The 18593-nt window shown below is 34.4% G+C and overlaps 1 protein-coding gene across 1 annotated transcript; it reads right to left on the bottom strand.

The window, feature by feature from the left end:
- Positions 1–3695: 3695 nt before the first annotated feature.
- Positions 3696–5807, bottom strand: LOC108913806 (ankyrin repeat, PH and SEC7 domain containing protein secG-like). The gene is made up of 2 exons (XM_018719431.1): positions 4353–5807; positions 3696–4241 (listed from the first exon to the last, which is right to left on the bottom strand). Exons 1-2 carry the CDS (start codon positions 5805–5807, stop codon positions 3696–3698), a joined length of 2001 nt encoding a protein of 666 aa, XP_018574947.1.
- Positions 5808–18593: the final 12786 nt, after the last annotated feature.

The following is an 18593-nucleotide window of genomic DNA, read 5'->3' on the forward strand; positions in this document are numbered from 1 at the left end:
TTACTGTAAATAAATGATCGTTCGTAGGAACTGGTTTTATGTGAAGGTGGTGTTATAAAATGCTTAGGTATTTCTAATGTTTATATTATGTACATCAGTACGAAAGCGAATTTTGTTATACAGATATGAAGGAGTTTTTGTACAAATTATTTGATGATATAGACTCAAAGTTTGTAATCTCAGACGATTGTTCATATTTAACCATTTCAAATCCTGTAATTTATGAGAAATGTGATCTCTGCGTCGAATGCCAAATATGTACCTTAGACATGAATTCTGACACATCTGTATTCTGTTTTTGGTTAAGATATGAATATATGGATAATAAACAGGAGCACAGTATGAAAAATTTGACAAGATAAGGGTTTCCCAAAGTAGCGTTTTTATTCTTACAGAATTTCTGTGTGGATAGAGCAGTTTCAAAGCCATGTATGATCTTTGTATATACTTACTAATTTGTGAACAAAATCTAAATGTATTGTCAAAAGTCAGACCCAAGTTAGAAGCACTCTGAACTATAGGAACAAAAGTGTCATTTATCACAACCTTAAAATTATCGGAGATTTCGGATATCGCTAATTTATTACCAAACAAAATTAACTTTGATTTGGATGGATTCAAAAATAAGAAATGTTCTTCTGATATTTGAGAGATAATTTTAAGATCTGAATTAATTCTATTCAATGCCTCATTACAGTTGGTTTTATCGAAAGATAAATGCAATTGTGTCAGCATACATGTGCGGATTACAATATTTCAAGCTTTTGCAGAGATTACTGGATATACACAAAATAATAGGGGTCCTAGAATAGATCCTTGAGGGACACCTACTTTAAGCAACACAATTTGACAATGCATTTCCAATTTTTACTCTTTGTGTACGATTTCCTATGTAGCTAGATATTAAACTAACTGCACTTTCACCTAATCCAATAAAATGAAATATTGCAATAAGCAATTGATGTTGAATCGTATCCAATGCTTTGGTAAAGTCTAATAGTACTAGAGCACTAATTTTGCCATTATCAAATGCTTCACAAATATCATCTGTCACTTTCAGTAAGGCAGTTGTACAGCTGTGAGCTCGCCTAAATCCAGAATGAATTGGTGGAATAATCTCATGCTTGTTTAAATGGTCTATTAATTGTGTATATATTACCCGTTCCAAAATTTTCGATAAAGTAGGTAAAATACTTATAGGACGCAAGTGAGATAGTGTTAAAGGATTAGTAATTTTTGGAATAGGTATGACATGGGCTTGTTTCCATTGGACAGATATAGTGTGGTGTAACAGACAACTATTTACTATATGGGTAATGTACGGAACAATAAAGGGACAGCAGTATTTCAACATCGTCAGGTTTATATCATCTGGACCCATGGCATTTGTTTTAATAAAACATAAAATTTTAGAAACGGTATTTACGTCCACTAATAAGAATTCAAAATTTGCAGGGATATTATTATATGTATTATTTTCATAATAATTTATTAAACGACCATTATCATAATTTGAAACTGGTATACTATTGATAAAATGATTATTTATAATATTAGGATTTCTGAGATGAATTGGTAAATTACTATCTTTAAGTTGTTTTAAGTTTAAAGATTTTAAGCCATTCCAAATATCCTTAGGATCATTTGTTCTAAAATATGCTCGCTTTTCATTTTTAATTGCAATCTCAGTGTAATTTCTTAGTTAATTATAATAGTTCCAATGTGCATCCAATTTAGATTTTCTGAATCTTGATTTAGCTTTATTTCTAAGAGAGATTAATAATCTAATGTTATCAGTCATCCATGGCTTACGTTGCCTTGAAATTTTTGCAGTTTTGTAAGGTGCATGTATATTAAATAAGTTAGTCAAGCAATCATTGAAATAACAAACCTTGCGCTCTACATCTCAATATAAAACAAATTATGCAGTGGTAAATTATTTAAGTCATTAGTAAACTGTTCAACATTAAACCCACTAAAATCACGATAAGTAACATAAAATGGCAATCTTTTCAAATCTGACTTTAATTCACAAAAAACTAGTTCATGGTCAGCTACATATATTTCCAAATTTCCTGACCTAAGCACAATTGAACTATTTGAAGTTACTATTAAGTCTAGTAGTGTCTTGGAATCTTTCGTGATTCGAGTAGGTTGAGTTATAATCTGTACTAACCCTAGCATCTCAAGAAACGAGTTAAAATTTATTACAGCTGTCAACAGAAAGCAAATCTATATTTAAATCGCCTAAAATGAAAATGTTCTCACACTCAGGAATACAATGACTTACATATTTCTCTAAACTAGACAGAAAAAAATTATAATCTACCCTGCGAGGCCTATAAACTACGCCATATATGTTTTTACTAGTTTGTGTCTTAACTGAAATCCACAACTGTTCAATGTCATTACATAGTTCTACTACTTTATAATTCAATTTATTTGAAACATAAAAACATACACCCCCAGCTCTGCCAACACGATCCCTCCTAACAATGTTATAATTTTCAATATTAACTATCAAGTCACTAATACAAGAGGACAACCAAGTCTCAGAAATTGCCAAAATATTATAATTTTTATCTAATAAAAAATCTCGTATTTTATTTATTTTCGGTATAAGATATTGCACATTTATGTGCCCTATAGTTATATTATTTTTAATCATTATTAAGTAACTAATTTATTTTACAAAATGTTTAATCAAATTATATACTAAAGATAAAACTACAATACAATCAGAAAAAGAAAAAAGAATATCATTAGGTGAGTTCACAGCAATCGGTAAACTTTAGTAAACAATAATTACTTGACGTTATCCAGCTCCATCAAATTAGTAAATTTATGTATTTTATTATTCACTTTGCATAGAATTTTACCTTCAGAACACCATACACTTTTTGGGCCAAATTTCTCGCATGCTTTTTTGTAGACAGCAAACCTTTTACTAGTTAAGTCTTCTTTAATTACTATAGTACTACCCTTTAGATAACTTTTCCGTTTTACAATTTTTTGTTTGACCTGGTTTCTACAAAATCTCACCATTACAAGCCTATTTTTGCCTTCTTTACTACTAAGTCTATAACAGAAATCGATGTCACTTTCATTAATTTCAGTATTGAGTTTCTGCTGAAACAGAGTTGTTATCTTAATATTTAGATTTTCACCCTTCTCCTCTGGTAAACCATAAATTCTTAAGTTGTTTTGTCGTGAGAACTGTTCGTTCCTGGTTATCGATAAACTTAGCAGCATCCATAATCTTTGACTCAAGTTGTTCAACCTTTTCACTGTACACCTTGATGGTGGGTTCTATACTCGCAGTTACAGATTGAGAAATTTTATCCATTAATTTAGATAGAAACCTATCTGATCCCAATATCTTCTCAATGGCCCTTTGAATCAGCTTTTCCTCATCATCAATAGTTTTAGTACTTGTCGTTTTAGGGGCATCTGCCATCATGAATAATAATAAATTCAAGTGATTACTTTGAATATTTACTTGTTTAGCTGGAACCACACCGGAATATGGCTACTCTGCTCGACTACACATACTATATATATTGGAACACTATGCAAACCGAACGGCACTTTAAAATTTTCATGACATGAGCACTTCAGTTTAAGTTAATTGTGCACAATATTGAACAAAACAGTATCAGTAATGCCGAAATGGTACCAACTTACCAATTTTTGCATTATTTCTTTTTTCTTATTCCCATTCCTACTTTTAAAGTAGTTCTATTCATATTCTTAAAGTAGTTAACAATTTGACGATGACCTTTGTAGCGAGCAAGCTGCAGTGGCGTGCGACCATCTTTATTTCTAATTCTCAAATCTCCACCTACTTTAAGAAGGAATTTTATTGCGCCCAGATTACCAGATACGGTAGCAAGATGCAGTGGCGTGCTCTCGTCATTATCTCTAACATTTAAATCTGTGCCCAGTCCGTGAAGGAATTTGACTGTGTCCAAGTGACTAGCCCAGGCAGCTAGATGCAAAGGCGTGCGGGCGTTGAGGTCCCTGATATTGACGTCACCGACGAGATTCACTAGAAATTTGACGACAACCAATTGACCCCTCGCAACAGCCAAATGCAGTAGCGTGCTGTCTTCATTATCTCTAACATTTAAATCAGTGCCCAGTCCGTGAAGAAATTCGACGGTGTCCAAGTGACCAGCCCAGGCAATTGACCATCCCCAGCTGCTAAATGCAGCGGCGTGCGGCCCTTGTCGTCTTTGATGCTGACATCAAAGTTGAGTTTGACAAAAAACTCGACGGTGTCCAAATGTCCCTCTCTGGCAGCAAAGATGCAGTGGCGTCCTGCCGTCGTAATCTCGAATATTTAAATTTGCCCCCAGTTCGTGAAGGATTTTGATTGCGTCTAAGCGTCCAAAAAAAGCAGTTAAATGCGATGCCGTGTTGTCTTCATAATTTGTAACACTGAGGTCCGCGCCCAGTTCAAACAGGAATTTAACTATGTCTGAGAAACCGTAAATGGCAGCTAGACGCAGGGGCGTGCGTTGGTAGTTATTTTCAACATCGAAGTCCGCACCCAGTTCAAGAAGGTACTTGACCGTGTCCAAGTGATGACCCGAGACAGCAGAATGCAGTGCCGTGCCGCCATCGAAGTCTGTTACATTTAAATCTGCGCCAAGTCGATGAAGAAGTTTCACTGTGTCCAGGTGACCTTTCGCGGCGGCAAAATGCAGCGCCGTGCGGCGGTCCACGTTTTGGATATCGATATCGTGGTTGGATTTTACGAGATATTCGACAATGTCCAAATGACCGTCGCTCGCAGCGCAGTGCAGTGCCGTACATCCCATGTAACCTGCACTGTTGATGTCTGCTCCTTGCTCGGTTAGAAACCTCACCATTTCAAAGTGACCACCGTCAGCGGCATAGTACAGTAGCGTGCTCCCAAATCTGTCCCTGATGTTGATTCCAGCCTCTTGAGTAATAATCCTCGTAAATAATAGTACATTTTCCTTTCTCTCTATTTTGTTAACTCGAATTTTTCGTAAAAGGGCTTGGGAAACGCTTCTATTGTTATCGAAATCGTAACTTGTCAAATCTTCGATGTTAATTTCTTTGCCTCTGACAATCTTGAAATTTACGCATTTGAGGACGAGTTGCAGAATTGCGATACAACCCTCTTCCGCTAATAAATGAATAAATCTATGGTCATCCATCCAACAGCATTGGTCACAAGTATGGGATTCATATTTCTCGAGAATATTTGCGGGTTCAGAATCCACGACTCTATTTAGAAAATTGTCAAGGAAGCCGCGGATAATTACATTTTCAGGGAGTTGTAAAACTTTACCTACGAAAAACTCTTGAAACTTTATATCTGGACTGTGTAACTGAGCTTGCAATTCGTGGACTAGACTTTCCGCAACAAAATATTCAGCGAAAGTCCTGTGAATAAACTGAGGTTCGTCGTTTGTTCTCTGCACGATTCCTATTTTCAGTACGCTCTCGTTTATATCCTTACAACTTTGTTGATAACACGAGAAAAGCCGACGATCTTTATGTAAAATCACTTCTAAAGCGAGTCTTCTGTGGTACTTATGGGATTCATCGAAATGATCAATTAACGCCATATTTGGCGCCGAATTTCCGCTGGGATTTCCTTTGTATATGTAGATGTCTCTTTTTTTCTCAATAAACATGTCGTACAACTCTTTAATTTCCATTTTTTCGGACAGTTTCGGTTTTTCCCTAGTTTCCTTTAAGAACTCCTTGCATTCTTCCCAATCGGATGACTTATTCTGTTTTATGCTTTCCTGGAAAATCTCCGCAAGCATTTTCAGTTGCAGAGGGATCGCAGTAAAGTCGTCTTTCACGTAATATCCCTTTGTCCACGAGGACACCCTACTTATCAATGCTCTGGCGTATCGCTCGCACTTCCTCTACTATCATTATTTATAGCTAGATTATAAACCCAATAACTAATAAGGAAGTCGACCTAGTCCTGTTCCGTGAAGGGTTGCATCACGAATGGCTTCACTTTCAAAATGGCTTCCAATTCTTGGACCATGTGAGGTCTTATAGTATTGAAAAGTTTTGCGAAATTAACTGCTTGTATACACTGGGTCAGCATGCTAAGGACGAGTCCCGTATAGTCGGGGCTGATCTCGTCTATCCCGTCGAGCATAAGCACGACATTCTTGCTCGAGGAGAACACAAACTTTTCTAAGTGGTTCGTCATTTTCGTCGCATTTTTAGAATTCAACAGCTCCATTACACTTATGGTTTCCCGTCGATTAGCTATCACGTCCCTTAAGAAGCTAGAGTACCTAGTGAGTTCAATTTTGATCACCCACAAGTGAGGATTCTTTTCTTTTATAGCCGTTGCCATTTTGGTATGGACAGTGCTCTTCCCAGTTCCTGCACCGTCCGAGATAAGTATCACCTCTTGGTTTACGTCATAAGTGCTCATATCTGGAAAAGTCCCTTCTTTCACCTTATTAATAGTACGTCCATATTCATTTAAATGTGGTTTTGCCTGTTGCAATTCGCAAGTGCCTTGTCCAACTATACTCTTAAATATTTGTGTTTTAAAGGTGCGAGCTATATAATATCGAGAGTTGCTTTCGTCTAAATATGAAAGTCGTTCGCCCACTTTTATTTCTTTCTTTCTAATTAGCATTTCTAGAATTTCAGAATTTATAGCCTTCCTCCAATCCTCATTTGTTTGTGTTTCCAATAGTTCTTCCAAGCTGATCTGCTCTCCTTGAAAAATTATGTTGTTCTGATCTACTAACCTGTCCTGGCATTCATCTGAAAGATTTTTTAATGTCACTAATCCACCAACTTGAAAAATATCGTTTAGTCCGAATTGCCGACATAGTTTATTGTTGTGTTCGGCAACCAAAATGACTTTCTTATAGCTGTATTTCTTTAGTATATCTTTCAATGTACTACTTATTTCCTTTATTGCCGTGTCTTGAGTAAATTTGACTCCAATTATAATTCAAAAGGTGTAGCAGGGAAGTCCGAATGCATTTATGACGTGTTTTTGCACCTCAATGTCATTGTCAGGATTAACATACAATTTTTTGCTTTTATCTTTTTGTAGTGAATCGTAAACCTTCAAAGCCTGCAACAGATGTCTTCGTTCCGAATTGACTTGGAAAATTCTTTCCGGATCAGCGAAATTAAAACTATTTTGTCTAAACGACACGTTGTAGTTTTTCAATTCTTCGCAGTACTTGTCACTTTTTATTTCGCTAAACATTTAATAAATTCGACTGGGGCCGTTGTTTATAAAACAACGATAAGAAGTGAAGGCCAAGGCGCGGAAATTTGGACTGAAAGGCAGGGACACGGGAGAGAGAGAATGACCACAGACGACTGACGAGGTGTTGTGTTAAGATAATTTGGTCATTATTAAATTGTTTTATTATAAAATAAAGTTATTTTGTGAAAAACTGTACAATATATATACAGGGTGTCCCAGTATCAGCGTACAAAAATATCAATTTTTTTGTTTAAATGCATAAATTATTTGTCTAAAATCTTTTTGCATCAATTAATAGTATTGTTTTAATAAAATGAGATTATTACTGGTATTAAACTGAAATATACAACTTTTAATATACAATTGAAAATAGATGCTTTTATTTAAAGCTTCGTGTGTAGTAGGTATTTATCTAGTGGGGATACTGCCGTGGAACAGTTTGATTAGCCACCGGCTCGGGTTGAATTGTCACTCCGCCATCGGCTGTGGCGCATCGGACTGAGCCGCGCCACGCCAAGTAATTATCTCGTCGCCAGACGGGTGTTGAAATAACAAAAATCACTGTAAAAAATGATATATTAATCAACGAGAAGCAAGTTCACAATTACACGTTAAATTTCACACTAAATGGAATAAGCGAAGTAGTTCTCTTATATAATAAAATAAAGCATTCTCAGCAAAAGATAACGATTCTGAAAAATAAAATGTGAACATAAAAATAATACATATATAATTCCTCCCGTTGTAGAGGGAGCTACAGGGGATGGAGCGACCAGGGGGCTATAGTCAGTCCTTTCGGGGTTGAGTCATCTGGGATGGCGAAGTCCTCATCTGACACCTATTCTCAGGGGTGCTTCTTGTAGATGCTCAACACGCGGTAGGTAAAAAGGAGTCAGCAGAGAGTCATTGCTCCTGGTGTGGTGACTTGGAGATCATCGATTCCAGTCATTAAATTACTTATATTTTTCCAGACGTTTCTGGGGTTTCTTTATTGGAGTCATTCGACTTCGAACTTCTTGTGAAGATTTTAGGGGTTAATATTTTAATAACTGAGGCTCTCTTCTTAAAAATGTAGTATATTATTATTATTAAAATTATACCCAAGACAATATATATGAGATAATGTGGTTTCCGATTATATTCTGGACCAAACAGTTCTAGAGGTTGGATTTTAAATTTGGATATACTCTCCGCTAAACTACTCAATTCATCTAGCCGTATATTTTCCAAATTAATTTGATATCTACTACTATTAAGAAGTAGATTAATTCGTGGTAGTACTTGGTTTATAGAGTTTCCTTGAATCTGGGATGTGGTGCAATCGACTGATTTTATTTGTTGTATTAGTGAATTGATACAATTCTCTCTGAAGTTGATGTTGTTGCACAGGTATAACCCTGGGATTTGTGTATATTATTCTTTTTTATTGAGGATTTCTTGTTTGTTCTTAAGTAAGTAGGTTGAAATGGGAATGACTAAACTTTGATTAAGGGGTATAGGTAAAACTTGGAAATAGTCATAGGTTTGTATTTGGAATATGGGAAAGTTGATATATACTTTATAATGTTGAGTATGTGTTTTGATAGAGGCTAATTTATAGTAGTCACTCAGTGAAGCTTTAATTATAGATTCTTTAGGATAAATTTGTTCTAAAGTTTTAAAAACTAACTGTACGTGTTCAAAATTCAGTACATTATGAGAAATAATTTTTAAATGTGAAAATAGAATAATTTCTTGTATATCTTCTAACTGATTAATAATTTCTAATAGGTAGTTCAATTTCGATGCTTTTAACTTGGAGAGCATATAGAGTATTATGTAGTTTTTTAGCTAGTTGGTTAACATTTTGATCCAAAGAGTGTAAAATATTTAATTTTGACGATATGGTAGCTAGATAACTCAACTGTTTCTTTTGTTGCGTTTGAAAGTTAAATCGATTACTTTCTAAGATTTTAAATTTTTTCTCTATCTGTTCTCTATCTTCATTGTCCATGAGGCCAAAAAGTTCATTATATCCTGTGCCGATAAAGTTTAGTATTCCTCGTTTTTTGCGAGTTACATAGAAAAGGGTTGATAATTTATTGTTAATGTTTTTTATTAAAGGCTCGAATTGTGTAATAGATTGGTTCCCTTGAGTTTGTATTTCTCGAGAAAAATTTTTAATTATGTTTGATAAATTTTGGAATTATCTGTACGAAATTATGTGAATGTGTGCTAACTTTTGCTTTTCCTAGATTAATGGGGAGTATAGGATTTTGTAATTCAATTATTTCGGAATAACTGTGCCAGAGAAATATTATCATCACTATCAGTGAATTCTTCATCCTGCAACAGAGGAGAAGTATGTGAGGTTTTTGATTTTTTAACATGTTTTTTTTTTAATTTTTCCCTGTTTTGTTTGAATGGTTGGACCGTTATCATTTATGGCTATGGCTTTTTTGAATTTGGGTTTTGTCTTTTGTCTGTTTGCTAGATTATCTTTTATCAGTACATTTTGCAAAATTTTAAACTTTTCTGGTTCGGTTTTATTTTTGTTTACTCTGTCTAACGTTTTTTTGTTTAGTTACTTCAATTTTATTTTGTACGTCTTCATATAATTTGGAATAAATTTGTTTCTGTTTTTCTATGAAATGTAATTACTTTTTCGACTATTTCTATGTTTTGGGGAGATCCTAATATTATTTCAAGGGAGTTCTTTGAGTTGCTGAGTGTTTAGAATCATTATATCCAATGGTTGCTAATTTAATTAAGGTTTCCTGATTTAATGTAGGGTTGTCTAACTTTAGGGCTCTGATAGAGTCTAGGATTGTTGAATGAAAACGTTCGACAGGGCTGTTAGAATTTGAGTTACCAATACTAGTGAAATGTAAATTTATTTTATGCAGCTGGCAGAATTCCGTAAATATTTTATTGTTAAATTCACTACCTTGATCACAAATTATTTTAGCTGTTTTTCCGTAGTGAGAGATGTAGTTAAGGATAGTATTAGTCGTTGTTATGGCATTTCTACTAGGGATAGGATATGCTTGTCCTAATTTTGAAAAAGCGTGTGGGTGTCTGTCATATTTAGCACGATTACATGTTTCGTAGTTATTAACATAGGTGGTTATAGCTCCTTTATGTTAGGCCAGTAATGAGTTTTTGACAAGGAGTTATAAATGGTATCAATACTTCTATGTACTGTATTTACTTCATGTTGTTTCATTATTAATCTAATTTGGGACTCTAATTTTTCTACGTCTTAAGTTTTTAATGTTGAAATTCTGAATTTAATTGTATTATTAAAGAATTTTGGTATCAGTTCGAAACATTGTCTTACTTTTTGATCATAAAAATATAGGCAATTTATTTCTTTTGGGTTTAAAAAGTTTCGTAATGTTTTTGCTTTACTTTACTTGCTTTTTTTTAAACAGCGGGTGAGTGGTTTCGTTATTTTTGCAAAGTTGTTTATAAATTTACGATAAAAGCCTACCAATCCGAGAAATGATTGAATGTCTTTAGCTGTTTTAGGAACTGGAAAATTTTGAATTAATTTTATTTTATCCGGGTTTGGTTTTATTCATGAAGGGGTAATAACATGTCCTAAAAATGTGGTCTCTCGTTTTAAGAATTCAGATTTGTCTAAATGAACTTTCAAATTTGCTGTTCTTAAAGCTTCGAATACTAATTTTAAATTTTGTATTTGTACCTCAAGAGAGGTACTAGAAATTACAATATCATCCATGTAGACGAGGCAAATTTTGTTTTGTTGATCTTTGAGAACATTGTCCATAACTCTCTGGAAGGTAGCGGGTGCGTTTTTAAGTCCGAAGGGCATTCTAAAGTATTCGTAATGTCCGTTGTTAGTATTGAAGGCTGTTTTTGGGATTGATTCGAGAGGCACCTCTATCTGGTGAAAACCAGATGCTAAATTTAAAGTTGTGAAATATTGTGAATGACCTAACTTGTCTAAAATGTCGTAATATTTGGAATAGGGTATCTATCACTGACAGTTTTTTCATTAACCTTGCGGTAATCTACCACAAGTCGCCATTTTTTATTGCCAGAAGAATCTAATTTTTTGGGTACAATACATATGGGACTGGACCAGGGTGAAACTGAAAGTCTAATAATATTATTTTGTAACATTTGGTTAATTTGTTTTTGGACTTCTTGTTTATGTACTTCGGGGTATCTATATGTTTTCGCATGAACAGGGATTACATCCTCAGTTTTTATCTGATGTTTAACTTGGTTAGAAAATGTTAAGGAATCACCAGGAAAATAGAAAATGTCGTGGTAGTCTTTACAAAGGGGAATTAAATATCGTTTTTCTTTAGATAAATGATCCGTTCTTAGTAAATCAGGTATTTGCTCTTTTTTGTATTTTTCTATGTTAGGAGAAATTTGGAAATTATATAACTCGAAATTTTCAATATTTTGACAAGGAATGGGTTTTTGAAAATAAAAAGTTTTCGTTTCATTAGACGGGTAAAAAAGTTCTACCGGAGCATATCCGTCTTCACTATTAGTTATTGTTTTTCTGATTATTAAACTATTTAAATTGTAGAAAGGAGTTAAAACGTCACCGTAATTTACTTCTACAGAGATAGTTGTCTTTAAATATTCGTTAGGAGCAAGAGTCACTCTTCTTGTTATGTCATAAGGGACTCGTAAATACAGGGAAATATTAAAATTTTGTCCTATGAGCCTATTACTAGGTAGATCAATAACCATGTTAAATTTTTTCATATCATGATAGCCTATAAGTCTATCGAAATAATTATGAAAATCGTAAGATAATACTTCCAAATTTTGATCGAATTAAATTCTGAAAATGCAGGTGCCTTTTGTTTAATGATACATTTTCCTAACAGTGTCTTTACTTTAGTTGAAAAATTAAAAATTTGGTTTGGGCAGATTTTTTCTATTATATCAAGTCGTAATATAGAATAAGAGGCACCTGTATGAATTAAAGGAGGATAAGGATGTTGCGAAATTTTGATATATGGCAATTGGGCTGCTAGCTGAATATTATTTTCTACTATGTTTGGTTGTCCTGAGACCGAGTTAAACAAAAATTTTGATAATTTTCTGAATTGAAAAATTCTTGATCGCAATTTTGATAGTAATCTCCGTCCTGATTTGTTTCAAAATTTGGCTCATTTTGGTATTCTTGGTTTGGGTCAAAGTTAGAGTCAACGTTAGGATCAAAATTTTGTTCTTCAATATTAAAATTTTCGTTAATTCGAGGTAAATTTTGTCTAGGAGGTTTATGTCTAAAATGTTGTTGATTTGTTCTTGTATTATGTGTCTGGTTCACAAACGATTTAACTCCCGACATGGGAGTTGGATAATTTGTCTTATAACTTTGGTACGTTCCTGAAGCTTGTGGATTTCGATTATAAGTTTGATTCAAATTTGGGTTTCTGGGTGGTAAAGGAGGTCTTGAAAAATTTTGGTTTTGAAAATTAGATTTGAAATTTGGGTTTAATCTTGAATTTAAATTTGAATTATAATTTCGTTGAGGGCCCTAAGTGAATTAGAAGTCGAGGGAATATGATACATGTTTTTCTTAAGTTGTTCTTTGTACTGATTAAATTGTAGTTCTCTGTTTACAAAAGATATCCCGTCTTCCAGCGTATTTTTATCTGCTGTACGTATCATTGTCTGGTAAGTTTGCCACGTACGTGTCTAGCGCGAGCCTTGCATAAATGTCTTGATAAGCTTGTTTCTCTGCAGCTGATACATTTAAATGAACTAACATTTGAGATAATGTTGACTTAAGATTTTGTATTCTGTTAGCAAATTCCTGAAGGGATTCATTTTTTTGGTTATAACGCATGTGAATTAAATCTTGCTGTAGGCAAGGAAGATCTCTACAATCTCCAAAATTTTGTTCTAATAAACATTTTATTTGCTCCCAAGTTTTAATTTCTAAACGTTGATTTAAAATTATTTCGGTTTGTCCGGTAATTTTTAACCTAATGCAAGTAAGTATATCATACGATCGGGTCTTTTGGGGATATTAAAAATTCGAATTAAATCATTAAATCATAATTTACAAAAGGTTTGGAGTTTAGTTTGTGATCCGTCAAATATTGGTATCACATCTAGAAAAGCTTTAGCTTCATTAATATTTGAATTAGTAGTCATATTTGAGTTACTAAAAGTATTTGTGAATGAATTTGTCAACTGGTTTACTAAACTATCTATTTCGTTTTGATTTACGGAGAGTCCAACACCGACAGGGACCTGGTATGGATTTTCTACTCGTAATCCAGGTTGAAAATTATTTTCCTTTGGCATCTGAACAATCGCCTCGATTTTAGCCGAGTTGACTCATGAACAGATCCGTCTAAACAGTCACTCGTTAAAGAACTTCAGTCGAGTTGACTCATGAATAGACTTGTCTAAACAGTCACTCGTTAAAGAATTTCAGTCGAGTTGATTCATGGATAGACTTGGCTGAATAGTCACTCGGCAAAGGAAGCACTTTGCACAGAGAAAGAAAAAATTGTATTTTGTCTGAACACTCGCTTCGTTTTCAGTCGAGTTGACTCATGAACAGATTTGGCTGAACAGTCACTCGACAAAGGAAGCACTTGTGAATTCAGAACAATAAAGTTACCTAACTATAAAAATTTCACTTTATTTAAAATATTTAAAATTCAATTTTATTTTTAACTAATTCCGATTATACACAGGCAAGTGTAAACCAAAATGTCTTTTCGCCGCAAAAGTATATATAAAGCAGTATATATCAACTTAGCGAGGAAAGGAGTGGAAATTGTAAAAGGAACTTACTTTTGACTGTCCGGCGTCGATTCCTGAGTTCTCAGCGTCAAGTTGACAACCCCTTGCAGTTCTGTTCCAATAAATTTCGTCTGAGAGCCAGGTAGATTCTGGATTTCCAATAAGGTACAGAAGTTCGCCAAGGATCCCAATGTTCATGCAGTAGACTTCAGGGACTTGTTTGGAAATCCTACCGACTGCGCCAATTAATTATCTCGTCGGACGGGTGTTGAAATAACAAAAATCATTTTAAAAATTATATATTAATCAACGAGAAGCAAGTTCACAATTACATGTTAAATTTCACACTAAATGGAATAAGCGAAGCAGTTCTTTTATAAAATAAAGCATTCTCAGCAAAAGATAAGGAAGTTGACTTTTGTATCTAGTTATTACAGCAGAGAAGTTAACGATTCTGAAAAATAAAATATGAAAATAAAAATAATACATATATAATTCGCCATGTGACTCTATGGGACACCGGCGGTAACGTCTCGCGTTCTTCTTTTAGCATCTTGATGGTATGGGATGGAACGGTCTGGTGGGTCCTCAACGTACTGAGAAGTTAATTGTCCGCTCGCCGGTAAGGGGACTCCCAGTAGGCTCGTGCACCTCCTCCGTACCAATGGGGGCAGCAAAGGGTGGATGGCTCGGAAACCTGCGTTCTTCCTCCATGGATGACGAGTTGTTGGCTGCTAAGGAAGAGAGTCCACAGTCTAATTTATAATCTACGACACCTTTCACTTGCTTGCTCAGTACAATTAGATTTTTAACTGAGGGTTTCGACTAACCCTGTATGTGCTTTGCTCTTATTCTACGAAATCTTAGGATTTCTCTAACACTTCGAATACTAGAATTCTATGGTTTTGTGGTGGCTAGGCACTTAAGTTCTGAGATCCCCTAATGGGAACCTACAAATTATGAAATTTGGGCATTGCGCCTCGTAGGAGGTCGAATGTCGGCGATCTAATGAGCTCGTTACCCCTATGGATGTGCGCAAATTTTCTTATCGGATACTGCTCGGTATATCACTAGTCAAGAAATTAAAACTTTCTTGGATAAATATAAAGTAACTATGTGGTTAACGGCTAAGTATCATGCTCGTATGAATCATACTGAACGGTGTAATAAAGTTATTTTAACCGCTATTAGATCCTATATTCATGGCAACCATAAAACTTGGGATATGTCTATCCATAAAGTTGTTCAAACTATTCATTTATCTAAACATGACGCTACAAAATACTCACCTTCTTTTTTAACATTTGCTAGGAATATTCCTTTATCGGGAGATTATTACGGGAAAATTTCTGAGAATATATTTCAAATGTTCGCAATGCTAATTGATTTAATTTTCAGAAATGTTACGTGCAATATCATGTAGGAGATCGTGTATACAAAAGAAATATACATTGTCTAGTAAACCGAACGATTATTCTGCGAAATATTCTGCAAAATATATTTCGTGCGTTGTTAATAAAGTAAACTCTAAATTAGTTTATAATTTGAAACATACCGATGGCAATAATTTGGGAACTTACCATGTAAAAGATCTTAAACCAGATTATAGTAATTTGAACTTTGATAATGAAAATACCTTAGATTCCGACGATTTTTCTCAACTAGAAAGTTCTTTAGATTCTGAAGATGATTCTGTGCGCATCGATCTTTCTTTTCAGATGCCCGCGGTTGGGCCACTTTTGTTAGTTTACATTATTCTTCCTGCTGAGTTGAAACGCTTCAACGAGGTTATCTCAGGAGTCATTCCTTTGGAATGAATGTCATAGACTAAAGTTCATCCTCGTGAATCTTCAGCTTTACCATGACTACAACAATGTCATCTTTCTCTATTTCTCTTATTCGTCTTGTTAATTTTGTATCTTTAGTTATCTTATCGTCCAAATTATCTGTCTTATCTTCGCGAATTTGATTACATTACCGTTTGTCTTACCTTCTCAATCGTATCTTATATTGAATTTGGTTTAGTGCAAGGTATAGACCTGATTTTTTTATCGTTTGGTTTTTGGTCACAAAATTGGCTGTAATTTGAAAACCGAACAAGGTACAAATAACAAATTCTTTACAGGTTGTTTACTAATACAGATGCGAGTTTTCAACTATTTTTCGAAAATTTTATCCCCTCGAAAGGGGTTGAAATAACCACCCCTCAAGCCATTTTTTGCCATAACTTCGTAAAAACTCGATATCCAAAAATACGCATTAGATAAACTGGTTCTTTTAGAAACTTTTACCTCTCTAGCAATTTTCCTTTAAAACTTTTCGTTTATTAATAAAAAAATAAAATGTATTACCATTCATCTCACACCGTATATGAATGCAATCAATCAAAGAAAAACTAAGTGTGCTGCTGTCATGCCAACTGTCACAATTAACTATTCTGTAAGTTGTCACTGTTATCAGCTACATACTTTTTGGGTGTAAATTAACAAGAATTATACCAAATTTTACTAATGATGAATATGTGGACATGCTACAAGTGTGTTTTGAATGTCGCATAAACTGTGCTGCGGCAACAAGAGCGTATAATGAGAGATATCCAAATCGTCAAGTTCCCCACAGACAAACTTTTTCGGCGGTAGAACGAAGACTTCGGGAAACTGGAAAAATACAGCCGCATATTGAGGGTACCTGCCGAAGACCTACTGTTCGTACTATTTATCTTGAGGATGCAGTACTTGAAGAGTTTGACGAAATTTGTCAGACTAGTACGAGAAAAACAGCAATGAACTTAAATGTGTCCCATAGTGTAGTTTGGAATATTGTCCATGATAATTTATTATATCCTTTTCACCACCGGCCAGTTCAAGCTCTACTTGAACCAGACATGCATAAGCGAGTTGTTTTTTGCGAATCGTATCTTAATATTCTAAGAAATAATTTGAATTTTGCCTCAAAGATACTTTTCACAGATGAAGCAACTTTTCAAAGACATGGTTTAACCAATATGCACAATCTTCATTCCTGGGCTCATGAAAATCCTCACGAAGTATCTATGACAACATTTCAACATAATTTTAGTTTAAACATTTGGGCAGGAATTGTAGAAAATGTGCTTGTCGGCCCTTTTGTTTTACCTCATCGACTTGGTGCTGTTGAATATTTGCAGTTCTTAAATGAGCATCTACCACCACTTCTGGAGGAAGTACCATTAAATGTACGTCAGGCCATGTGGTACATGCATGACGGGGCTCCTGCTCACAGCACTGTAGTAGTTAGGCGGTGGCTTAATTTAAATTACCCGAATCGTTGGATAGGTCGCGGCAATGAGGCACCTATCTCTTGGCCTGCACGTTCTCCCGATCTAACGCCCATGGATTTTTTCTTTTGGGGACATATAAAAAGTATTGTTTATGCGACCCCAGTTGACAGTGTTGAAGAGCTACAGGAAAGAATATTCGCGGCGGCTGATGAGATTCGCAACAATCCCATAATTTTTGCTCGAGTCCGTAACAACTTTGATAAACGTGTTAGGTTGTGTTTAGAAAGAAATGGCAATTATTTTGAAAATGTCCTTTAACTAAGTTTTTTGTTTTTTCTCTTTTTGATAATAAATTATTTCTTAGTTTCGTTTTCATTGTACTTCTATTTAATAAAAGTTTCTGCGACATTCAAACAGTTATTTGTGCAACTACTGTAAAGAGTGTGTATTTGTTGTACGATGCATGAAGTTTGCAGCTCGAGACGAAGTTGAGAGCTGCAATCATGTTAAGTGCAACAAATATGCTTTTTGCACATGTTGCACGCAACATTTTTTCTACGATTGTTTTTATTTCAAATTTTATTTAACAGTATTTTACATAATATTAAAATTTTAACTGACAATGGAAATTAATTGCGCAAATTGTCAATGTCAAACGTTAGGTTCTTATGGATATGCTTAGATTAAACTTAGGTTAAACTTTTGGCGCAGTAGGTAGTGCAATAAGTAGTAAATTTTGCACGATCGTAGAAAAAAACACTTGTAGCATGTCCACATATTCATCATTATAAAATTTGGCATAATTCTTGTTAATTTACACCCAAAAAGTATTTAGCTGATAACAGTGACAACTTACAGAAGAGTTAATTGTGACAACTGGCATGACAGCAGCACACTTAGTTTTTCTTTGATTGATTGCAATCATATACGGTGTGAGGTGAATGGTAATACATTTTATTTTTTTATTAATAAACGAAAAGTTTTAAAGGAAAATTGCTAGAGAGGTAAAAGTTTCTAAAAGAACCAGTTTATCTAATGCGTATTTTTGGATATCGAGTTTTTACGAAATATAAAAGTTATGGCAAAAAATGGCTTGAGGGGTGGTTATTTCAACCCCTTTCGAGGGGTTAAAATTTTCGAAAAATAGTTGAAAACTCGCATCTGTATTAGTAAACAACCTGTAAAAAATTTGTTATTTGTACCTCGTTCGGTTTTCAAATTACAGCCAATTTTCATAATTTTTTTGGAAACTTTGATGGCCCATATCTCTTCAGGGGTGAACATTTTACTAAGGCGATTTTTTGCAGATCGTGTTCTTTTGAAATGTAGATTCACTGGTATCATTTATGCTACTCC

This window comes from Anoplophora glabripennis, unplaced genomic scaffold, assembly GCF_000390285.2.
Source record: "Anoplophora glabripennis isolate ALB-LARVAE unplaced genomic scaffold, Agla_2.0 scaffold413, whole genome shotgun sequence".
NCBI classification, from domain to species: Eukaryota; Metazoa; Arthropoda; class Insecta; order Coleoptera; family Cerambycidae; genus Anoplophora; species Anoplophora glabripennis.

Bases quoted from the DNA above. Each gene is read 5' to 3' on its own strand.
- LOC108913806 (XM_018719431.1), bottom strand. From the start codon at position 5,807: ATGCTTGCGGAGATTTTCCAGGAAAGCATAAAACAGAATAAGTCATCC. The intron at 4,242-4,352 runs GCAAATTTAAAT...CTTTGATGTCAG, and splicing joins AAATCCTTCACGAACTGGGG to CATCAAAGACGACAAGGGCC.